Source organism: Wolffia australiana, chromosome 6 (assembly GCF_029677425.1).
Source record: "Wolffia australiana isolate 7733 chromosome 6, ASM2967742v1".
Classification (NCBI taxonomy): Eukaryota; Viridiplantae; Streptophyta; class Magnoliopsida; order Alismatales; family Araceae; genus Wolffia; species Wolffia australiana.
The window spans coordinates 2555565-2581597 of NC_135840.1; the positions used below are offsets into that span (position 1 = coordinate 2555565).

Here is a 26033-nt window from a genome sequence, read left to right on the forward strand (position 1 = left end):
TGGACAGAAGGTTGACGTCAGGGTACTGCGCGTATGTGTGTGGGAGCTTGGTGAGTTGGAGAAGTAAGAAGCAACATTTTGTTGCCAGGTCTAGTGCTGAAGCAGAGTTCAGATCACTAGCTCAAGGTATATGTGAGAGCATCTGGATCAGAGAAATCTTAGAGGACCTACAGTTTCAATTGGAGGGACCAATATGTATATACTGTGATAATAGGTCAGAATTTACTATTGCTCATAACCTGGTTCAGCATGATCGCACAAAGCATGTTGAGATCGATCGCCATTTCATTATATAACAGATCGACTCCAGGATTATCCAGCTGCTGTTTGTTGGGTCCTCCGATCAAGTTGCAGACATAATTACTAAAGGGTTTCAACCTTCTGCATTCTTCAAGTAAGTTGGCAAGCTCGGCATGGACAACATCCACACCATGCTTGAGGGGGGATGTTAAACAAAGCCCCTTATTGTATCTTTTATTTCACTGTTTACGTGAATTAAGTCACTTAAACACGGGTCCGGGCCCGAGCCCACAATGTAAGTCATGGGTATTTAAACTCCAGACTCTGAGCACAAATTCGAAGTTGTCTTTTTTCCTTTATGAAACCCTAAATGTGGAGGCTGGCTGCTGGTCTGTTCTGCTCCAGCAGAGCTGACACAAACACCACTGACGGTGCAATTTTACAAGTTATTGTTGAGAAGAGAAGATGGATAGCTCTTGGTTATCTTGAAAGAAGGGATGCATGCCCTTATGTAGGGCTGAGAGAGAGTACGAGTACTTCATCCCATGTGGGACTAAGAGAAGGAACCCTTAGTGGGCTAATGGTCTAGTGGGCCTAATAGGCCACACCACCTATTTCCTAACACTCCCCCGCAAGCTGGAGCGTGGATGCTCGTCATCCATGCCCAGATTGTGATGTAGTAGTAGGCGGTGCAGAGCGTGCAGAGCAGGATGGCCGGAAAGATGGCAGAGGACGGCTGGAGGCTGAAGACGGTTGAAAAAAGAGAAGATGGCCGAGGCAGCCGAGGCAGCCTAGGCCAGAGGCGACCGAGGCAGCTGTAGGCGCTGGAGGCGGCCGAAGGCAGCCGAAGGCGGTGGAGGCAGCCGGAGGCAGTCGAAGGCGGCCAAAGGTGGCCGCGGCTGCCGGAGGTGGCCGAGGCGGCGGAGGAAGCCCGAGGGCGACCGAGGCGGCCGAGGCGGCAGGAGGCGACCGAGGCAGCGTAGGCGCCGGAGGCAGCGGAAGGCGGCGGAGGGCAGAAAAGGAAGCCCGAGGGAAACCGAGGCAGCCGGAGGAGGCCGAGGCGATGGAGGCAGATGACGAGGGGGCCGAAGACGGCCTAGGCAGTGAAGGTAGTTGGAAATCGCCGGAGACGGCCGGCGACAGCCGGAGACGGCTGGAGACTGCCGGAGAAGGCTGGAGACCGCCGGAGACGGCAGGTGACGGCCGGTGACGGCCGTAGGCAACCGGTGACGGCCGGAGACGGCCGGTGACGGCTGGAGACGGCCGGAGACGGCCGGTGACGGCCGGTAGCTAGGGTTGTGAGAAAGCGAGGGCGGCCGGAGGCGGTAGAGGCGGCCGACGAGGGGGCCGAAGGCGGCCAAGGCGGTTGGAGACTGCCAGAGGCGGCCGGGATGGCTGGAGACGGTCGGAGATGGCCGGAGACTGCCGGAGACCACCGGAGACGGCCGGTAGACGAGCTGAAAGAGAATGTAGACGGCGACGAAGGCTGGCCAGAGGATGCCAAGAAGAGGGACATGGACGGTGAGGAGAAGGGGGACGCCGAAAACGAGGATGAAGAGAAGGAAGATGGAACGGACGAGGACGCGAAGGCGAACCCCGACGAAGAAGCCGGCATCGAGACTAGGGTGGAGAGGAGATGAGACGAGGAGGAGGAGGAGGAGGAGTCCTAACCTGGGAGCGGCAGCGGGTGTAGATCGCCAGAGGCGGAGCGGCGTGCATCGCTGGTGGCGGAGGGGCAGAGATCGCCGGTGGTTGAAATGTTTGAACCAAAAGCTAGGGTAGTGGAGGGGAAACCTCCACCACCCTTGAAGACGAACGATTGCAGGAACCTACATCTCTGGCTCTGATACCATGTTGAGAAGAGAAGATGGATAGCTCTTGGTTATCTTGAAAGGAAGGGATACATGTCCTTATGTAGGGCTGAGAGAGTACGAGTAATTTATCCCATGTGGGACTAAGAGAAGGAACCCTTAGTGGGCTAATGGTCTAGTTGGCCTAATAGGCCACACCACCTATTTCCTAACAGTTATATCTCACATTTCTGAACCTCTGGTTAAATATGCTGAACAGGGGACACGGTTATTACCCTCCAGATCCCATCCCAGTGAGCTTGATGCATACTAATGCTCTGCTCATATGTGTCCGATCAGCACTGCCAAGTGATGACAACTCTCAACCCGCGTGACTTGGCTACTTTGATTGCATTGCTACGAACAGCTCTTGGTTGGGGTCTGCTACACTCTTAGGAGTGTATCAGTGAAATCCAGTTCCAGTATGAGTGTTAAATGCTTTCAATTAACAAGTGACTAATTGCTCCTGAAGATGTGAGGATACAGATAAAAAGGAATGGGAAAGACACAGGTAGAAGGAATCAATTAAGGGATAAGAAGACAGACAGTCATTAAGATTGACATCGTCCCCTCTGGTCACAGGAGGATCTCCTGCTTCCCAGCCCAGTCAAAGAGCCCCTTATTTGTGCTGGATTCTCACCTTGGCCTTGGGTACTTTATTTACTGTCACATGCTCCTAGTTGACATGTGCTCTATTCTCCAGTCTTTTTTCCTTCATTTTTCTGGAAGCCCTTGCGAGGTCGATATTAGAGTTCTCATAACCTCCCCTGACCAAATTCGAAGATCGTGTATACATGAAACTTACATTGCACCCTGTTTTATTCAGTTCAAGCGCTCCATAGGGAAGACTACCTTGTCAGTTCTTCATTCTTCCATCTGAGGTATCCTCTTGTCCAAGGGGTGCAATTTGATTTTTAGTTGAAGTACAAAAATAGGTGCACCAACATGGTGCCAAGAGGATACCTATCTGAAAGAATCTTGACAACATATTAATTCAGAATTTTTTTTCTAAAAAAACTCGTCCACTATTGTAGAGACCCTTTGTGCCTGTTTCAAAATAAAGATGATTTTCAATAACACTATAGACCCCCAACACAGATTAATCATGAAAACTATTAATAGGAAAATGTAATAACTGGGCTACAAGGTAGACAATTTGGTCTCTACTAATGAGGAAAACATTCTCAAAATGTTTTAAAGTTGTCTTTTCTTGCTAAGCATTTTACTTCTTGCATGCATCATCTTCATTACTTCTTCCAAAGAAAGAGTAGGCAAAAAAAGACTATAATGGTATTAATTCCTAAGAGAGGCTGATACTGGGGCCTCAGATCCTTCTTTCTCTCCCTCTCTCTCTCTTCCTCTCCTCTCTCCCTCTCTCTCTTCTCTATCTCTCTCTCTTCTCTATCTCTGTCTCTCTGTCTCTCTCTCTCTCTCTCTCTCTCTCTCTCTCTCTCTCTCTCTCTCTCTCTCTCTCTCTCTCTCTCTCTCTCTCTCTCTCTCTCTCTCTCTCTCTCTCTCTCTCTCTCTCTCTCTCTCTCTCTCTCTCTCTCTCTCTCTCTCTCCCCCTCTCTCTCTCTCTCTCTCTCTCTCTCTCTCTCTCTCTCTCTCTCTCTCTCTCTCTCTCTCTCTCTCTACCCGTCATACCTGACTGATTATCTGGGAGATGATTCAGAGGTGCTTTTTATTACTGTTCTACTAAGATCACACCTTTCATTCAGAAAAAGATCATACCTTATCTCATTTGAGATCATATCTCTTCAATTATCAAGATGCAATGAAAGCATACCAGTGAAATCATTATGAATATGGTCTCAGTAAATTAACATTTAGTATTTGTCATTCCCCACATTTGAACTACAATAGAAATTCTGATGGAAATAAAATAAATAAAATTGAGAGATGAAATGCTAAATAAAATAAATGAAAACCCCTTGCCAGTTACTTATATTTCATGCATACCGCAAGATGAGTAGAATCAACCACAGCAAGAAAATTAACATCAATAACACGCCTCCATGAATCTTTTCCATCAGTTTTGTCCTTCTGAAATGGAACATGACTTGAGATGCCAGCACTATTGATGCAAATGTCCAGTCCTCCAAATGTCTCCAAATGTTTATCAAATGCAGCAGCCATCCATTCTGGAAAATCAGAAATCAAAATCATTTTTTTATGAAAAATGTTTTCCAATGGAGTTGGACAACCCAATTCAATGGTAAGATAGACCGCTCTGAAAATGTTTTACAAGGTTTAGATACCTTTTTTCTTTGCCCGTCACATCAGCACAGAAATTTTAGGGGTCAAGGAATTTACAAATGCAAATAGTGAGAAAAAAGACATTGCAACCTTAAGTTTATGGGTTTACTCAAAAACAAAATCATGATAACTGTTAGAGTCTTGATAAGATAACCGATTCATACAGTCGTCCCCCCCACCTCCCTCCCTCTGGGCACCCCATCCCCTAGGGAATCCCAGAAGACTTTCTCTGAGGAAATATTCCACCAGTAAATTGACTGGACATTCACCATGTCCTGAAATCACCAAATACAAGCTTTTCCACATTCAAAAATCAAGGATACTGAACTACTGAATTTAGTGAGTTGACTCTCAACCACTGAACTAAAGCTTCAGGAATTAGACTCTTAGTCAAGCTATCTGGAGCCCAAACTTTTCGCCTAGTGAACAAGATGAAACTCATGAGAGGATGGTTTTCTCAGCGGACAGAAATATTTAGCAGACTAGGGAGATGCATGTGGTTTCCATGGGAAACACGTGCGGACAGAAATATAGCAGACTAGGGAGATGCATGTGGTTTCCATGGGAACCACATGCGGACAGAAATATTTAGCAGACTAGGGAGATGCATGCGGTTTCCATGGGAAACGCATGCAGACAGAAATATTTGCTTCTAAGATTAAGGGCATCACACTGCCATTTTGATATTATCAATACTATTCAGGATAAAGCTCAACCAGTAATTTGATAGAGTCCTGCTACAGACGACCCAGTCAATGATAGGTTCATTCAAAGACTGAGTATTAAATGTGAAACTAAATAAGTCTTGTGTAATTCGAAGGTAAAAATAAACCTTGGTAATACATTAGAAACGCTTTTGAATGAATTATGGAATTGGGGTTCCTCCAACCATGAATTAGTAGTTCTGGCTATTTTGAGGGCAAGTACTGCTACAATCAGAAGTTCTTGAGGTTTCTTGAAGTTTCTTTCCTATCTATCCCCTTCTCTTCTCTTTTTTCCCTACCCTATCTTCCTCTTCAGTTAATTGATGGTAGATGGATTGCCATGAGGCATCTATGATATTTTCGTCTGCAAGGCTTCTACGGCGGAACTTCATTGTTGCCACATGATTAGGCAGGGCAAAAAAGGTTGATTATAAGCAACAAAAATGTACTGAGGTGGAAAAACAGCTTACCCTGTGCACTGAAACATTGAATATCCTCCAGAAGTCTAGGAAACTCAGTCTGGGTTAGCGGGTAGCATCTGGGAAAGGCTACAATCAAGCGGATCAGTAGAAAATAACTATTTTCTATAATATTTTCCTTTTCTCCTTGACCACTGAGCATCACTGGAAATTTTGACGCTGTCAAACTACTCAAGATAAAGTTCAGGCAGTTTCACCAAAGAAGCTTCATGGCTGGACACTTCGGAAATTCAATGGGTAAAAGCTTTCATGTTTTTAGCTAAAGATTGACCAAATTAAAGCAATCAAGTGAAAGTTTTGCACATCTGCTTTTATGACACTATCCGAGTTCAGGGAGATAAAAAAAATCATATGAAAGCCACATTAAATTTATTGAAAAGGAATAGCCCCCTTACTTCTGCTTGTGACGTCGCACTTGATAAATAAAGAAGAAGGTTCATTTCTGTCTGGATGGAAAGCTTTATTCTGTTTCTCTACCAACAGTGCCACTTCTTCTCCTCTATCTTCAAACAAGTCCACAATTGTAACGAAAACACCATTCTTTCCCAAAGCCAAACTGAGTGCTTTACCTGTACCATATAAAAGATGACATCTGAGCTACTGGCCGAGATCAATTTTTGTCACCTTTGGAGCAAAATTATAAATACAAGGCTATAAATCGGTCAGACTAACTGAAAGTATGAACAACCAATTATTAAAGGAAACGCGAATTCCCAAAGGAAATCGCATGAACAAAATCAAAAATCGATAATTACTATGAATCCGTCTATAAACGAAAATATCTACAGAGAGGCTTCAGATATCGCGTCAATTCAGTGTCTTCCCCTTTACAAACATACGGAAACAAAATTACACACCAATAATTAGACACTATATCAAATCAAAATGACCGAGAGAACAACAATGAATGATCAGATACGTCAGAAGCCGGCATAATTACCGATCCCCGAAGCGCCCCCTGTCACCAGAGCAGAAAGCCCAGGCTTGAGCTCCATTCTGATATCTTTCTCTCCTCTCTCGCGCTCTCTCTTACTATATCTCTCTCAATCTTTCTCTCTTACTGATACACCTACCTCTCTATCCTTCAATCTTGAAAAAAACTAAGTAGGCAGCAAAATAAGCCCCGGATATTGAGACATTTATTCTTTTAAAAAAACGTACACGCGATTAGGTAAGACACGTTTTCTGAATGAAAAATTACTTACATACATACATACATACATACATACATACATACATACATACATACATACATACATACATACATACATACATGCGTACATGTGTACATGCATACATGCGTACATGCGTACATGAGTACATGCATCCATGCGTACATGCATACATGCCTACATGCGTACATGCCTACATGCGTACATGCCTACATGCCTACATGCATACATGCGTACATGCATGCATACATGCATGCAGACGTGCATGTATACATACATACATACATACTTGCACACATGCATACATACATACTAGGTATGTATGTACGTATGTATATTTTTCTTTTTATACATTCAATACGATAATCTGAATTCCATGTGTTTTCATTTTTGTTTTGTAAGATTTTTATTATGGTCCAAACTTTGGAGTTATCTTTTGTTTGATTTGCCGGAATGTGGATTGACAGTGAATAAATAATGAAATCGATGTCATGATGGTGTTTTATTTTAAACTTTATTTATAAATACACAATTATAAATACATTTGATATCAATGTTTGTCCAATTATAAAAGACATTGTAATTTATATCCATAGGATTCAAGTAAAAGATATGATGTCTAAATTATTGAGATCACTGTCAAAAGTTAAATATATATATATTAAGTAAAATAAAATATTAATTTAGATCCAAAATACTTTTTACTTATTACACAATTTTGAGTGTTATTATGATTATTTATCGATTCTTGACCACGAAATGATGTAGGTCAATTTTTTTGGAGTTTTCAACTACACATTTTACACCATGTAATCAACCTGAACTTTAAATGTTCATCAATGATCAACATAAGTATTTAATTTTCATGATCTCACGGTGATTATTTTTGATATTATTTCCATAAACTTATTAATTATACAAAGAAAATAAGGCTGAAGGTCTTAACATAATGGGCTCAGACAATTTGTGTGTGTGTGTGTTACTTATATATATGTGTGTGCGTGTTTGTGTGTATTATATTGTCTATACATTTTTAGACAACTAAAAAGTTAAATATATGAATTTATTTATTAATGTATATAGTAACTTAAAAGAGTACATATCCTTGACTCTATGATTATCTTTCCCAAAAAATCTTGAATTTAAGCCTACATGAATAGCCTTTTTGACAAAGACCACAACCTGATCAATTAGGCCACAATAAACTTATGTACTGCTTATCCCATTCTAATTGTTTAACCGAAAAATATTGGAGAACCAATGATCTCTTCAGTTTCAATGTTCTAAAAAAACTAATTTTAATATGTTTAATTATTAATTCTGCTGCTAAATTTGTGTTTTAGTAAGGACAAAAAATGGGATACAAGACTTATGGAAGGAGAATAATGCTCACCTAGTTATTTTTATGAATATGTTATAAGATAGAAGAGAGATAGTGAGATTCTTGGTCTTAATACAGGTTTGGGAACTCCATGGTGTTTTTCTAGCTGCGCCTTATTCACGATCCAAATCCCAATGTCTAAAAAAAAGTGGAGAATCAACACTATACTTGGCCATAATGCCTCCTGAAAACTGGGTTTAATATCTTCCAAGATCATTTCAGTCATTCAAGTAGTTTTCGGTGATGTCATCTGGAATCAGGGCTCCTGGTTCGGAAATCAATACGTTGAATTATCCTATATCATTTTGATTTAGAACTTATTTATCTATTTAAAGATTTTAACAATCTTTTAAAAGATAATATGCATATCAGGACCTACTAATTTAATTTTGAACTCTTAAAGATTAATGTATATTTATTTATAATTAAATATGTACAAAAAATAATTTAACTCCAAAAATTTTAACCACACATTGAGTCTTCTAAATATCTCTAAAATTGATGCAATCACTGACAATGTTCACTGTTTATCTCTTTTAAAAATATTAATCTAATCACCTTAGAAATATATGTTCTAACTCCAAGTAAACATGTAAGAATTTTACACAACTAATATGGAGGTATTGATGCAAACAATTTTTAAGTATCATTTATTGTCATTTAAAATTTTGATCTGATTCCTCGTCGTTGTATGTTTTCAAGTAAATGTGTTTTGCATATCGTGAGTATTTCTTACATCATAGAAACTCTAGAACTCACACCCCGTGACTACAAGTAAAATAAGAATAAAAATCACCAGTGTATTAGATGGAAAACAAATAAAAATCACAATAATTATTGATGTGTGAATAAGTTTTTTGTAGTTTGTTTCTTATCTTTCCGTCTCATGATATTCCAATGTGTTTATTGCATGATATAATACATGGAAGCAAATTATTCAAGGAATCAGACAAGTAATTTTTTTAAATAAGCCTTATGGTTGTGATTGTTTTGATGTACAAATAAAATGATGTGCTTGTTTGTGATTAGCTAACCTGCCTCTGTACTGATGAAGCTATATATTTATCCATAAATTTAATAAATTCACACATTATTCCTTATTCTGTGTAAATTACATAAAAAACACAAATTGAGAAGTTGAATCAAGAGAGAAAAGTATGAATGTAAAATAAGACTGCTCACAAGCAGAAATATGAAGTTTCATCACCATATTTGTCAAGGTAGTTCAGTTTTATTTTTATTTGTATTTTTAAAAATAATTTAGTTAAACAAATGAGATGAAGAAAAAATTGACCACGAATCTTAGATGATGTAATCTTTCATTTGGATTGAACCGTGACCAATGGATAAATTTACATTGACTGATAAAAAACTTTAAATATGAATGATAGATATTTAACACAAGTGGAAGAATAATAAACATGTTCATATAAATGGAAAAGTTACATAAAAGATTGTCCAACACAATGTTTGACTTTGATCCATATAAATATATTTTTTTCTCAATCAGACAAATTTCTGTTTCAATTATAAATTTATAATAATTAAGGTAAATCATTAAACACAAAAACATTACAATAAAATTATTTTATATTTAAAATATTATTATAACGTATTTAATTTTTAAAATAATACTTAGTTCTTGAAGAGTAAATTTTCCTTCAATGCCCTGGTTATTGATTAAGATATAATGGGATTCGTTCAAGTTTTTCACTCGTTTAGTTGTTTCTAATTTAGATTAGTTTTGAATTATCAACTATTGATTTGGATAAAATTGAAAGCTGAAGAGTCTGTGATGATGTAACTTAGTTTCAACCATTTTCCAGATTAAAATGAACCAATACTAATGAGAACAAACATGATACATGTAAGATGTCTTAAACCTCTTTCTGTTTTTTTCATAATCCAATTAATTTTCATGTCATTCAAAAAAAAATTCACATGGAACAATTTTCAAATACATTAAGGTTATAAATAGACTGATACAGAAAAGCACCTAGACCTATATAAAAAGTTTTAAAAACAAAATAAAATTACCGAGACCTAAAAAATTAAGTGAACACCTTAAATTTTTGTCATTTTATTTCTATAGTTCCATACATAACCAAATAGCGGAAAATGTTCATCAATAGTTTCAGGTCTTAGAAGTGCATGATAAATGTTGTAAAAGCCTAAGACTGCAGAGGAAATTTTGTGTAGTAGTCAAGACACATTATGGAAAAGTATGTAAAACTACTCCTCCCAGCCTGTCCCTAAACCTAAAGTAGCTAGATCAGAAAGTATAATCAATCCTTTTTTAGACATTGGTTTTTTTGGTACGATATGAGCCATTTCAAATAGGTTCATTTCTCCAGCATCAAGAATAATTAATTCGACGTGTGCTACGTGAGGTCCTAGTAGTTTACCTGAAAAATTATAAGTCTGGCATTACCTACCCACCAAGCAAAACTGGTGGTTTCTCAATCATGACCATCTAAAGAGCATTTCTACGTGGTAGAACCGCTCAGGGAATATAAGATTTTCATGAGGCTAATGTTTGGTTATGTGCCTTGGTTCAATCATGAAAACATGATTTCCATGATGCATAAGTGTGTTAATGAATCCAAAATTGATCTTTAAAACAGTACATTATATGTACCTTATGGGGAACTTGTTCCACCCTTGAATTTCCCACTTTGAGATCTTTTTGGAGCCATTTATGCGTTCGGCCTCTAGAAGTATCTGCACGATCACATTGGTCTTTGATCTCTACCTCTTCTTCTTTAACCCTCTGTAAAAATCTTGAAAATCTTCTCACCATGAAGACACTCCCCTTGGTTGAGTGGATAAGAGAGCAGAGTGGAAAAAGGGGCGGCTCGCAATTCTAGCTTGCTTGGGTGCTTCAAATGAGTGCCCCTTCCCTATTTATGTTGCACTTAAGTTTTTTTGGAAAACTCCATAAATTAAAATATATTCACCAATGCCCCTATGATCTTATGCGTGTGACCCTCTAGGCCCTTGTATCATTCTAGTGAATAACTTTAGTGGACCAATAATAATTATTGGCCAACCTTATTAATTAACTATATCAACATGTAGATGATAATTCAGATTTTATAGGTAATTAGTGATGAGCTAACTTCACTAATTAGTGTTGTTGGTTTATCCAAATTAAAACAACAAAAATTTATAATAACCATACTAGCGTAGGGAGAGTAAGGGTCGATCAATAGGGAGCAAGGGTTTTTCGTTAAGAATTTGTGCTTTAGTTATATATATTTTTGATAATTTTAGAAGTAGGTTTACTACATATGAAGATAAATAACTAATGAAATAAAAATATAAAACAAGGAAAGTTGTAATATAATTATAATATTATAATTATATTAGTAGGCACAAAATAAGTTTTTGGGATTTTTAGGAGTATTTTAAAGCCAAAACAAAATAGGAAATGAAACAGGCTGACGCTCTAGACTTAGTCAAAATTTGGCTAAGTCCGGATGCCAAATGGAGAAAGTGGCTTGGTGGAGGAGAGAGAAAAATGGACTGCACTAAATTCACTCTAGAATGAGTTCTAGAATGAATTTTGGAGCGTGGTTGGATGCATTGGAACCGTCTGGATATTGGCTATGTAACCTCTTTGTCACACCTGCCAAGGTCCAAGGGACTTCTTCTTCTCCTTTCCACCAGCTTCTTCAGCCATGGATGCTTCTTGCTCAGCCTGGCACTCACTAAGGTGAATGGATCTATGACTCAATTGCACTTAGGCCACCAAATATTACTTTGGATTGAATCACAAGATGAATATTACAATAAGGTGAAGGGGTTTATATAGGGAGAGAGAGCGAATGAGAGCCATTGGATTTGTAATACAATGGATGGCCAGATCTTCTTTTCTGGGTCATGATCCACATCCATTATGGTCCTCCAATCAGCATTGAGACTTTTTAAATACCCCAGGGACGTTCAAGACTTCTTTCCCTAATTAGCATTAAAGGTGCTATCTTTAAGTCTCCACCCTTGGATGTTTTATGGATTGAATGGCTGGATCTTCTTCTCTGGCTTGGATCCACGTCCAAGGGTGTCCTCCAATCAGCATTCAAGCACCTAAAATGATCACAAATAATCATGACTGGACCTTCCCCTTGCCCTCCTTTCTTTGGCCCAAGATGCCTCTCATAGTGGGCTTAGTGGAGCTTCCTTAGTGGGCCTTTAGACTAGAGCCAACTGTCTTGATTTGGGCCTCCTTTCTTGGCCCAGGGTTGTGGCTGGGCCTTCTCCTTTAGGCCAAATAGCTTCTCCTTCATTTAATTATCCCCATTATTCGTGAAAGTTTCACCTAATTCCTGCATCTTCCACATAAACTAAGAAGAGAGTGAGATTTGTTCCACTTAATTCATTGAGTTAAAAGGGGTTACGCCCACAAATGACAATAATTAACTCCAAATTAGAAAAAGGTTATTTTATTTCATGATGTTTCACAACTTAACATAAATGTTGATAATATATCCAAATAAAGATAAAGAAGTAGATAAATTAACTAGAATTGCACATATATATTACTATCATTTGGATTTATGAGTAGATTTACTAAGAATCGATTCAACCTAGTCGATAGGTTAAGTTTCCAACCCGTGGGATGCCAAGCTACACCTCATGCTCTGTAAGATACCGAGTAGTGTTCTCTCATGGAACCTTTACAGTCATCGTTTACCATATATATCCACGTGAGACCCTCGAACGATGACATACTCAATTTCATGCATGCAATTTAAACATTTTGAAGATTTTATGATATCTATGTGATAGAATTAACATACCTATTTCATGGTAAATGATGAAAAAATTCCATTTTATGCATCAATTTCCATATTACAAAATTTTTCTATATCTAATGAATTTAATATGAATATGACATAATAAGCACATTGTTAATGAAGTAAAAATAGTAATAAATGAATAACAAATAAAATTACGTGACACCTAGAAGAGCCTTTAGTGGCTAGGCCGCAGCTGCAGTCTGGAGCGCCAAAGGCGTGGAAGACCATATACATCGGTTCAATTGCAACCACGGCCACCTCACTAGCACCCCATGTACGCGCATCAAACAGTCCCCGTGAGCATGCATAAGCAAGGTTAGATTCTTTTTCTCGGTATTAATATTCAATATTTATAATGTTTCAAAATAGATATACAAATGAACGATTTTAAATCTTCCCATATGGGTTTAATAAATCATAATTGTTAAGAGTGAATCGGGTAAGGCCAAGGCAGGCTTGATAAACCTTCCCCGGGCCTGCGGGCTACCGTAAAGACTAAATAGTATATAAGAATCACGTGGGGTAAGATTTATCATGTGGATCAAAAAAATACCTAGCAACCAAAGAAAGCTATAAATCAAATTGTTTGTTTCTAGGGTGTAAAAACACAGAAAAAAAGACCCCTTATATCCAATCTTCTTCATCTAAGCATTTAATTAAACACCTCATATGCAACTGTTGACTCTGTATATTTTCCAGTATCATTTCACTTCTAAAAATTCTATAAAGATTACCTAAAGTCTCCAATTTACAAATACTTTTGTTATATAATTTTTTTGCCTCTAATAAAACCACTAGAGTAAAGTTCTTTAATAAAATCACCGAAAAAATTCTCTTTTCTCTCAGACATTTCAACAAACACCTAGTGGTGCTTGTTCATCATCTCTATTGCGCCACAATTCTTTACTCCCTACTAATTCTCACTTCCCTAAACATTTTTTAAAGCTCTAAGGATATATGTAAGTACATGATGCGATGAATCCTGAGCGGATGTACGTGCAGGCTTAGACCCTCGTCAGAGCAATGACAATGACTACGACGTGAAGCGTAGTAATTCCGTTGGCGCTCGCACGTAATGGACTGCTCAACCCGTACCTAGGAAATCACTCGTGACATAGTTTTCAAGATAAAGTCTCTCACCTCAACTAACCTGAGCGCGGTGGAGTGCAGCCGAAAATATACTGAAAGATGTAATATAACTAATGAGCAAAGGGAACGACATACCTCATCGTCGATGTTGCTTGTCGGTAGTGTCTTCGCCGGCGCGAACCGGTATGGGCAGGTGTGGTGGGAAGGTGTCGGAGTCGGCAAGGCATGGATCGACTGGCAGTGGGGTGCAGAGCAGGAGTGTATCACTAGAGGCGGACAAGGAGAGTGAAAATGATGTGTCAAGGCAGCTCAAGCAAATGGCTGAGCTCAACGGCGTGAACCCTTCTGCAGGATCGGCGCGAGCGGAGATGACGGCGATTGTGAGCGACAGTGGGCAGAAGGAAGACGACGCGCGTGTTTGAGCAACAGTTGGCAGAAAGCGAGATAGCATGATGGGCCAGCAGGACGACATGCATAGTGGCTCAAATGCAGCGCAAGACCGAGCTGGTGGCCCACAGCCAGGTCCAAGTGGCGGCACGGGTGCGCGGCAATTCTACTATGTGTTCACTTAGTCACGTGGCTACAGGGCGAGCACGATGATGGAGTTGCGAGGCCAAGGCACCAATAGGACAGTTGGTGTTTCGGCCAAGCAGTGCTTGCGTAGTGGATGTAGGTCATCCACACAACGGTTAGGCTGTGTGGCAACTCAATCAGCTAATGTTGCAGTTGTGGGATGGTTGCATTGTAGTTGGCCAACTGTGCCATTTTAGGGTTGACCGTCCATGCGACTGCACAAACGTAACACTCTGGCGCGTCAAGCAAGGCACTCATGACAGACGACGTCTGGGCCACCTGGTGTAGGATGGTGACTCATCTGGGTTAATTATCCAATTAAAATCCCTTATCATTGTTAATTTTAGCTGAAACCCTAACTCATGTATAGTGATAAGTATGGGTATCATCCAAGCGAAGCTAGTAAGGCAATTCAATTCGCAATCTACTTGAATAGTTTAACCCTAATTAGGGTAAATTTCATCTTTAATGAAGATCCAATCACCCTAATTAGATGACGAAGTTGGAGAGTAGGGTAGAAGAGATGAGAAGAATAAAAAATTAGGGATATCTAAATTTTCTTATTTGATCCAATAAAAAGGATTAGAGGAGTTAAGTAGAGGGGTTAAGAAGGAGATTTAATGTTAATTTGTTCTTTTGAGGGACTTGGGCATCCAAGCTAGTTCACTAATTTTTGATACCTATCTATTCTTAAATAGAAATCAATCTCTTTCTGTTATTTTTTTGTTCGTAGTGTACAAGGGGAACAATCAACTTAACTTAATAATAACTCTTGCTAATCCTAGGAAGGGCTTGTACATGTCACTCAAGCCATGTGATTTAGAATTTCAGACCTAGATCAACAAGAACCACCAAAACTTTCATTAAAAAATAATACAAATTACTCTATAATTCAAATACAAATACAATGAAGTAAAAATACCAAATGCAGTTGACTCACGCTGGTTCTCCTCTCTTTCTTGCAGCTGTGAAAGAGCCCCGTCCAGAATGACCTTCCCAACTTGAATTTCTGATTTTATACTTAGGTTAAATGATAAAATCAGCATTTTATCCCCAATAAGTAATCACTTTTTTCCATCGATATAGGCTTTATCTGAATGATCCAACCATATAGATAGAAAGAGGAGGTCAACACGAGCAAACTCATGAAATTTGAGCTCAACCTGACTTCAAGATTAAAAGTTATTATTAAATGAATATTGACCCATCAGAACCATTGGATCAATAATCATTTATTTAATTTAAATTCCTCATTACACACAATTGTGTGTCACTTCCTGATTGTCAGGGGAGATTTATAACTGATTTGGTGCATCCTCTTTCAGCTTGCCACATACCCCCTGTCCTGAAATTAAGAGAAAGAGAAAAATAAAAGTAATACATTTTAAAATGCGCTTACCTGTGAGTTTTACTATCGCAGACCACTCACAAGCTGCCACGTCACCTCCCGTGCTTGCGCTTTGTATGTGCAACACAGACGGTGCTCGTAGCGCCCAAAAACAAAGCAATTGCGGATATCTATTAAGCCCTTGGAATTTTCTTCAAAAGGCCAAGATTTGGCCACGAGGCCTCGCAAAATCAAGTTCTTGGAGTTTTGTGCAAAAGTTCCGGATTTAATTCGCACACAAATGGACCCCATCCAATATTATTTATGCATATGACCCTCTTCTTTCTCCCTCCTCCATATTTCCTTAAACAACCATAGAAAAATCTCGATTAATTTGATAAAACCCCTGAAAATATTTTGATTGGATTTTACGCATGCAATACACGACCGAAAGCTGTTTTAAGGGCATATTTTCAACTAAACTTTGAAAATAGTGATGGAGGACCATCCAGAATACCATGCCCATACTCACCAACAGTCGTGCTGGGGAGCCTGATTCGACGCGAAGAACCCAAACTTCTGATATCATGTTTGATGACAACATCCTAGTGTCGTTTATTTCTGGCATGTGTCTTTTCTTTCGACTGCATAGAGGCTCCTTCCTGTGTCCATTTATTTCAGTAGTTTGTTTTTGTTTTGCTCAGTCTTTAGGGAAGAATACTTGTTTGGATCTCTCCCATAAGGTGGCCCCTGAGGGCAACCACACCCACCTTACTATATAAAGGGGTGGGGAATGAACATTCTAGGTTGGAGACTTTGTGAAAGAAAAATCTATTTTGTTTCACCATAGAGTCTCCGACCCCCCCCCCTCCTTAGAGGAAAGAACCTCCTGTTTATAGTTTGTCCTTGCAGAGAAGAAGGTTACGATCATTACAGCTGCCAAACTTCCCTATCGTTACTAGTGAGCCGCATTGTCCAAGCTATATTCAGTGTCATTCTCATCCCTCCACTCAAAGTGATGTTGTTGACATATCGGCACCACAGACCAGCTCAGTACATCAAACGGGTAGGACTTCTTGGCATCCTCTAGCAACATCCTCTATCATCACTCACCATTTGTAAGGTTGTCAACTTCGACCCCGTCCCTGGCAATACCGTGTATGCCCATGGCCTGTGGTGCAACCGCATCCTGTCGGCCCTCCCTCTCTTTGGTTCTTGTGACCTCCCGGTGGCCGTTTGTAGCTAGAAGACGCCATCCCTGAAAAAAGCATTCATTTTTGCAACAATGTAAATTCCACTGCAGATTGGGCGCAAGCCGCTGTCAATAAGGAGAAACCCTAATGCAACATTGTAATAAGTTGAGATCATTGAGAAACTCCAATATATGTCAAAGCAAAGGCTACAACAATGCGTCCTTATTGTTGTAACTATAACCTGTATCTATAAAGAGGGACACTGTCTGTAGACTAAGCACCATCCTTGGTAGTGGAAGGTGGTGAGTGATCTATAAATTGAGTTAAGATGAATCAATTTTTCTACATGAATGATATTTATGAACCATTAGAGTTCAAAAATGCCTTATTGAGATAGGTGTTAAGACACAAGGTGATCTGAATACATATTTGGATGATTAAATTGAGTCAATGAACCCTAACAGTGTGAGCATATTTTGATAAATATTCTACGACCATTTCACGAGAAGTCATTTTTCTTAAAGTCTCGAATTCTACATTATTATCAAGTGATTGGAGATACTTTTATGGTAAGAGATTGGCAATGCTTAAGTAGGGGGTATTTATGTGTAAAATTCATGCATGCATGATCCCATTCCTTAGTGTCCTGAAAGGTAGAGGTGCTTTAAGCTTCTTTCCCTACAATAAGGCATTTATGTGGACAGCCTTCACTATGTCTTCTCCATATAAAAAAGATTTATTTCTCCATCTTAGGTAGCTTAGAATTACATTTGTTAATTCTAATTTTCTTCACCTTCTCATATTTTGAGAATTAAATTCTAAAAAATTATAATTACATTTTCTTTTCATTGCTATAGAAATGAGAATTGCTTTCCCACTTTTTTATTTTCAATCTTGCTTTCTTTACTTTCAGTCTTGATTATTCTCTTGACTTCAGAACTTTTTGTGCTGACGGTGACATCATTATCTCATAAATAGGGGCTACCAAAGGGAAAGACAGATGAATTTACGTCGAATAATGAGACTTAGCAAGAGGGACTGGAGCTTTGGTGGGTCCTTTCAAGTTGTCAAGTTGTAGTGAATACAATCCTGTTATCTTAAGTTTTTCATTTCAGATTACTTTATTTTATTTAATTTATCTTTTACAAGAACTTTATTCTGGACTTTTTAAATAAAAATAAAATAAACACCAGTGCCTTCAATTGTCTTAAAGAGAAATTATGGATCAATCTTTTTTTTCTTTTGAGTTGGGAACCTGTGGACAAAACAAAATCAATATGTCTACTTATCGTATTTCATGGTAATTTCTACAGAAATCAGAAAAAAATCAAGAAGCACTTTTTTATTATTTTAAAACTACCGACCTATACTTTTATATACAAAAAAATATATCTAGCTTTGCAGTTTTTATTGCCAAACTATATGATTCTGCGAGAACACGTTAATCTGTCCGCTTGTTTATAAATTCTATCTTTCTCTTCAAAAAACCCCATAATTTTATGTTGATTTGTGAGAGAAGTGCCAACATTTTTTGTATGTTTAATATCCAATTGATAAGCCTAAATTTGGGTGAGAAAATATACGTAATAAAATTTGTACAAATTTCCCTTAATCACAATTATGTAATATAGGATCAAATATATTATGCTTCTAAAGACCTTTTATTCTTATTTTTATGAATGAATTCAAGAATGAATTTAATTTTGTATTTAATGGGCCTTAGTTTTGTTTAACTTTGTTTGTAATTACTTAATAGTAATTAGAATATTTATGGTGATCTTAATATTTTTGGTCACAACACTCTAGAGATGATGTTTTAATTCTTGTGTCAAAGTAATTCAGATTACCAAGATTCAAGGAAAGGTGATTAATCAAAACAATTTTTATGTATTAAAATTGGGAGAAATTGATTTGTACATGGGATTGAAGATGGACAATTTTTTTAATGAAATTTTGGATGTAGATATTTTATATGTGGAATTTATTTTTCCAACAATCAATTTCTAGATATAGAGAGATAAAGTAGGCGAGATAACCTAGAGAGAGAAAGTGGAAAAATTGGGGGAAAATGAGTTGTAGATGAAATCTGACTCTAATATAGGGATCTAAGATGCAAGATGAAATGATAAACAATGTAGAACTAGGAATTTAAGTCAGATCTTAAATAAAAATCAAATTGCAATGCTAAACACCATTCAATTCATCTCCAAAGGCATGTACATTTCGCCCATGCCTTAGCATTTTGAAATTATTCAAGAAGAAGTTCATATAGTGAAGACAAAACTTACAACTTTGATTTTTTAAGCAAGATCTGTCGACTTCAAAAGCCAATCCTGTGTCCTTCCTGGTCAAACAAGTTGGGGAAGAGCTTCCTCCATGGTTTTACCCTTCTTCTCGACCTTTTTTTTATAATCCAACCATGTGGATCATAGAGGGTGAAAAGACAAAACTACCCTCAAAATTTGGGCACGATCGGACAGCTAGATCTCAAGATATGGCCATTTTACTAGCGATTAATCCCAGAAGTTAGATCATTTCTCTCTCCTCCACGCAGGTAAAAAAACCATTTTTTGATTCGCCAGGTCACTGCCTTCTTTTCTCTGGCCTCAGATTGTGCGCTATGTCATTTTTGTACGCTACACTATGACTCAATCATTGCCTTTACGAGAGAGAGAGAAAATATGCCTTTGGGCAGCTAAGAGAGTGTCATGTCGCCCGCGTCAGTAGTTCTTGATTTAATAAAATAATAAAATAATAAAAGGGTACTATTCTCATGTTAATAAATGCATGCGCTTATCGATTTGCCACATGTTTTATTTGCAAGTCCTTATCGATTCTCCATGTGCAATTATTGCACAAAAAAGGCCAAAAAACAAGACAAATTTACCTTTTTCCTCTAGCCGCCCACGCCAGGTAATGATTGTGGCAATGATTCACTCATTGTGGCATCGCGCATTGCGATGCCATAATTAGCCTATGGAAAAATGATTTGGAGCAGTCAATCGTTTGCCCGAATTTTTGGGCAAATGACATGGACGCCACATAAATTAACTAAAAATCATTTTTTAAATGCCAAATAAATCATGAAATATATTCTGCCAATTCTAAAAAAAATTTCTCGGCTATAAAATGGTAAAAAAATTATGAAAAATATGGAAAATTCCACAAAATTAGTAAGAGCCTTAAAAACCTCTAGCCACTTATTTTATGCCTTGAAAAAAATAAATCTTTAATGCACTAAAGCCAAATGTCAATTAAATACTAAAAAATTAAAAACAATCATGAAACTTTAGTGCAAGCTATTTATGTTCCTTTGATTATGTTGACATGCAAATATGGCTAATAGAATACGTATAAGTATGTAATATTCATCAATTTTACATAATGAATTGCAAGTTATCACCACTATGACTAAAATTCCTCACCACAGTTTTATCAAAATATAAGAAAAAATTTAATTTTTAATAGAAATATTTAAGTGTTTCCTTTCAATTTGTCAAGTAAAAGTTTGTCATCAAAATCACATGTGAAATCTTATTTGTGTCTCCTTCCTCTCCCTTATATTTATCTTCATCCCTCTCACTTATCATTTTTCTTCTTTCATTGTGATGCCTCATTATATATAATTGATTACCATACAAACGGTTAATTCAGTCTTCCTTGTAGAAATAACATGCTGGTTGCATGCTGTTTATTTCCTTTTAAAATCTAATAGGAGATAAGAACAAACCATCAAACTCTAACATCTTTGTCTTTTCTTCCATTATTTCATCTTATCTTATTGAGTTTTTCTTCTCCTTTCTACACTTTGCTGGTCCAGTCCTCTAACTTGAAAATAAATATTTTTATGCATTACTATTTTTGTCACCCATTTTTTGATATTTGATAAAATTTAAGTTAACGAAAGAGAAAAAATAATTGGAAAGCTCTTTTTATATATAAAACTATACATGCAAAAAATTGATTGCATTAAGTCCTTTATTAATTTCATGACCATTAAATATGAGGGTTGTCCCCTCTTTTATTTTCTTAGATATTTACATAAAAGATCCATGAAATTTTCATCAAAGTCGTCATCCCCAAGAAAATTTCAAAAAGTTCCCAAAGAAATATTATATAAATTATTGCTACAAAAATGTTATGCGTACAACCTTCTACAATCATTGGCCAACCCTATTAATGAAATCTACAACATACTTATTAATGCATCAATGATCATTTTATCCAATCTAATTTTCCACCCCATGGGTTGTGAAGCTACATTTTATGCTCTTAATGATGTAGAGGAGTATTGGAACTATCTCACTAAACCTTCCCATCATTAGTCATAAAATGTATAATTTCACATTTAATTGATGCTCTTTGGTAGACTTCGGTTATGGTCAATTATCAAACCCTAATTGGCCATGCCAATATGTATTGATGCATTTGGGAAATCTTGGGATAACTAGTTCTCAGAGATTACACTAGCTAAGCTAGTTACTTTTTTGCATCATCTTGTTTGATCTCCTCCTATACTTAGGGTGGATGATCCAATCTGGAGCACAAAATATTTCATGTAATTTTTCTACATCAAGTCTAAGAATTTTTAGAATCATGTGATTAGGAATTTATAGGTGGTTTTCAAAAAATAACCTCATTCACAAGATAACATTGGTGGCTCAAGTTTGAGGATCTCTTACACAAATATGAATCAACCTGGTTGTAGATAGGTATAACATCATCCCAGTATTTATACAGATAAGTCTATTGAACTCTTTTCCTAAAGAGAAACCTTTGTCCTTGAAGTCTCTAAAATAAGGGATTCATATGAGTGGGACAAGAGGATGATATTTTATATGAATATTTTAATGGCCATCTTGAGTATCCTTTGAATATTTGAAATAAATGTTGACGTGAAAGTGATCAAAATATTATCATATGATCAAAATTCATTTCATTATTTTATGTATTAGCATTCCACATGCATTAGAATGAAAAGCAATGTATGAATGCCACATATATTTCCAATAATATTTATGTATTTGTGTTTTTACTTTTTATTTTTCCTATACCAAACCCTTTATGCATAAATAATTTGACATCCTTGAATTTGGGGAAAAAAATTATACATTCTTTCTAATGAGTATAGGTATAGGATTACAAAAGTGATCATGCTCCCACTAATATTTGTATGCACAAATGGTTCATTTATCTTCCTAATGAATTCATATGTTTTTATAGCTTCATTATATATTATATTCCATCGTTGGGAAACTTTCTTGAGTCTCAAAAATGGTCCTTTTCATATTCTAACATATTATAGAAACTTATTTATATGCATAATATTTAGGTTATATCAATATTATTCATGATTTTCAGGGGTCAAGGTAGTCGTGACATCCATTTTCTCAATCTTGTAATAAGGGTGTGTTGTTTATTGAGAGAAGAGTTTTTATTCACTTTATCATAATTTTACTGCTGACATGGTTTTATGATATTCAACTATTTATTTTACACAACATCTTTTCTGCACCAACATAAACTTCTAGATCCTCAATATAGGTAAGCTTATTCATCCTTATTTACACGAAAATAGGCACCACCCAATATATAATATTTATAGAATTAATTTAATTTCATTTTCATATCTTATTTGTAGTGGAAATCATCCCCCGTTCTCTCTCTCTCGCACACTTTCTTCTCTGCCGTTCTCTCTCTCGCTCGCATGTCCTCTTCTCTGCCATTCTCTCTCTCGCTTGCATGCTCTCTTCTCTGTCGTTCTCTCTCTCCCTCACGCTCTCTTCTTTGTCGTTCACTCTCTCTCACACGCTATCTTCTCTGCCGTTCACTGTCTCTCTCTCTCGCTCGCACGCTCTCTTCTCTGCCATTCTCTATCTCGCTCACATGCTCTCTGTAAGAATGCGAGTGTAGCTCGAAAGAAAAGAGAAGAGAGGAGAAGGGAGAAGAAGAGAGGAGAAGGGAGAAGAAGAGAGATAGATATGGAGAGAAGGAAGAGACACAGGCGTAAGCCTACAATTTCGAGATCTTCGTTATATTTGAGTTGCTACATTGGTGCATATTATATAGCGTATGCTATAGGGTAAAAATAGTAAGATTTGAGAACTGAAAGCCATTATAACGTTATTATAACGGCTATGGATCGAACGGTGTAGATCGTTCGATCTGTTTTAATCATAGCCATTATAACTGGTAAAATGGTTATGTCTTGATTAAGTTGTAGCCATTAGATCCTATATATGTGTGCCCTTTCTATATTTCATCCTATCTATCTTTAACCTTATATTTTCCTATTTCTCTAATCTCTAACGAGTATATGTTTCGTGCTTCTTTTACTATTCGTTAATCTTTATTATCGTCCCTATAAGCTGCTTGGCAAGTTTCCGTTGTCACTCTATCTGCTTTGTCTTCACCCCCCTTCAAGCACAACGGACGGCTCCTGACGTTGACTTGTCGCGAAGCATCTTAAAACGAGGATGAGGCAGCGACTTCGTCAAGGCATCTGCAATCTGATCATTGTCCTTTATGAATTTGACCTGAATGTTTTTGGCAGCTACCTGTTCATGCACAAAATGAAAGTCTATTTCCACATGTTTAGTTCTGACATGGAAAGCAGGATTAGCAGCTAAATACGTAGCTCCAATGGTGTCACACCATAATGTTGGATTTTGGTTAGAGTGGATATTGCTTTCTTTGATAATTGATTGTATCCACTAAATTTCTGCTGCATAGTTGGCGAGTGCCTTATATTCTGCTTCTGTGCTAGAGTGAGCTACGGTTTGTTGCTTTTTAGAACTCCATGAAACAAGGTTCTTTCCTATATACAATAAGAAACCACTTGTTGATCATCTATCAAGTTTATTTCCTGCCCAATCAGCATCACTAAATGCATATATTGTAAGATCGGAATTTTTATACATATTGAGGCCATGATGAATAGTACCTTTTAAATAACGCAGTAAGTGTTTTAAAAATTGTCAATCAGTAGTAGTTGGTGAATGCATTTTTTGACATGCTTTGTTGACAGCAAATGCAATATCTGGTCTCGTCAAAGTCAAATATTGCAAGGAGCCACAGGTTTGTCTATAGAGTGTTCCATCTGTTAGAGGAGCAAATATGGTTTTGGAATCTAAGACCACACATGGTGTAGGTAATGGTTTAAAGTATTCCATTTTTGTCCGTTCAAGAATGGAAAAAATGTATTTAGATTGTGTCAAGAGGTATCCAGTGTTGCTTTTTAAGAATTCGATACCTAAGAAAAAATGGGCCGGACCTAAGTCTTTAATTGCAAATTCAAGATGCAATTGGGTTACAAGAAGCTTAATATCAAGAATATTGGGTCCCATAACTAGAATGTCATCTACATAAATCAAGATGAAATCAAGAGTAGGCTCAAGTTTGAAAAATAACGACGTATCTGTCTTTGAACCAGAAAAACCAAGTGTGAGCAATTTACCTGAGAGTTTGGTGAAGCAAGCTCGTGGAGACTATTTTAAACCATATAGATATTTGTTGAGATGGCAGATGTAATCAGGAAAATTTTTATTTTTAAAACCTGGAGGTTGTTCCATAAAGATGGTTTCATCTAAATTGCCATGAAGAAAGGCATTCAAGACATCCAGTTGATGAATATGACAGTTTTGACTAATAGCTAAAGATAACATTAGTCTAATTGTCGTGTGTTTGATAACCGGGCTGAAGGTTTCATTGAAATCAAAACCTTCCTGTTGGTTATACCCTTTTGCAACTAAGCGAGCCTTGTATCTTTCTATATCCCCTGACGGTGTAAATTTTAACTTGTAGACCCACTTGCAGTCAATGATGTTGACATTTGGGTTACAAGGAACAAGTGTCCAGGTGTTGTTTTTTATGAGTACCTGAAATTCTAGAGCCATGGCTTGCATCCAATTTATATTTTTGGATGCAGATGTAAATGAAGCAGGTTCAGATATATTCTGTTTCTCAGTATAAAGACATATTGGATGATGCACTTTAGTGCATAAAAATGATTCTTTGGGGATATAAATCGGCTCATCATTAATATCAAGGAGATGTTTAACTTTCAGCTTTACATTAGACTGTGGAGTACAATCAAACGTGGAAACAATATCAAGATATTCCTTAGCCAATATATCCGGATAATGTTTACTTAAAACAGGGGTGTTTATAGAATCAGTTTGAGAGTGTGTGGTTTCTGAACAATATTCTACGGATGAATTAGAGTCCGAGAGCTTCATCCGTGCTTCAGATGAATCATTTTCTGACTCTATAGAACCTTTGGTTAGTATCTGATCTTTTATATGATCGGATACTTGTGGAGACAAGGAGCAAGAGGTATCTTTATTACTTTGAAAATTTTTTTGAGGAAAAGAACTTAGAATACCATCTGACGGATGAGTCTCATGGCTCTTAAAAGGAAAATTATTTTCATAGAAAACAACATGTCGAGAGATGTAGAGTTTACCTGTTTGGAGAGAAAGGCATCTGTACCCATGTTCCATTGAGCTGTAGACCAAAAAAATGCAAGTTTCAGACCTGTCTTAAAGTTTATTTTGAGCATACGGTTTAAGGTATGGATAACATAAACAGCCAAATGTCCGTAAGAAGGTGTAATCAAGAGGAAATTTGAACAATATTTCACATGGAGACTTATATTTCAGAATAGGAATAGCAAGACGATTAATTAGAAAAACAGATGTCACAACAACTTCATCCCAAAAATATTTAGGCATGTTTGCATGTTTTAGGAGGGCAAGTGATGTTCAATAATATGACGATGCTTTCTTTCCGCAGTTCCATTCTGCTCAAGGGTACGAGGACAAGAGACTCTATGTATGATTCCATTGTTTTTCAAAAAAGAATTAAGTGATTGGAATTCACCACCCCAATCAGACTGCACATATTTAATAACAGCATTGAGTTGTTTTTCAACACGATTCTTGAATTCAATAAAGACAGAGTATAGATCAC

The 26033-nt window shown here is 37.3% G+C and overlaps 1 protein-coding gene across 2 annotated transcripts in view; it reads right to left on the minus strand.

The window, feature by feature from the left end:
• The window catches only part of LOC144704201 (ARP protein (REF)), a 64746-nt gene extending 58115 nt beyond the window's left edge, over window positions 1-6631 (minus strand). The window contains exons 1-4 of one of the 2 annotated variants that reach the window (XM_078576515.1): window positions 6470-6631; window positions 5925-6098; window positions 5521-5598; window positions 4050-4231 (exon numbers count right to left, since the gene is read on the minus strand). In XM_078576515.1, coding sequence (XP_078432641.1) covers window positions 4050-4231; window positions 5521-5598; window positions 5925-6098; window positions 6470-6524 — 489 coding nt within the window. In that variant the 5' untranslated portion in view covers window positions 6525-6631. The remainder of the gene's footprint in view (window positions 1-4049; window positions 4232-5520; window positions 5599-5924; window positions 6099-6469) is intronic. The other variant, XM_078576516.1, reaches the window with a different exon arrangement.
• Window positions 6632-26033: the final 19402 nt, after the last annotated feature.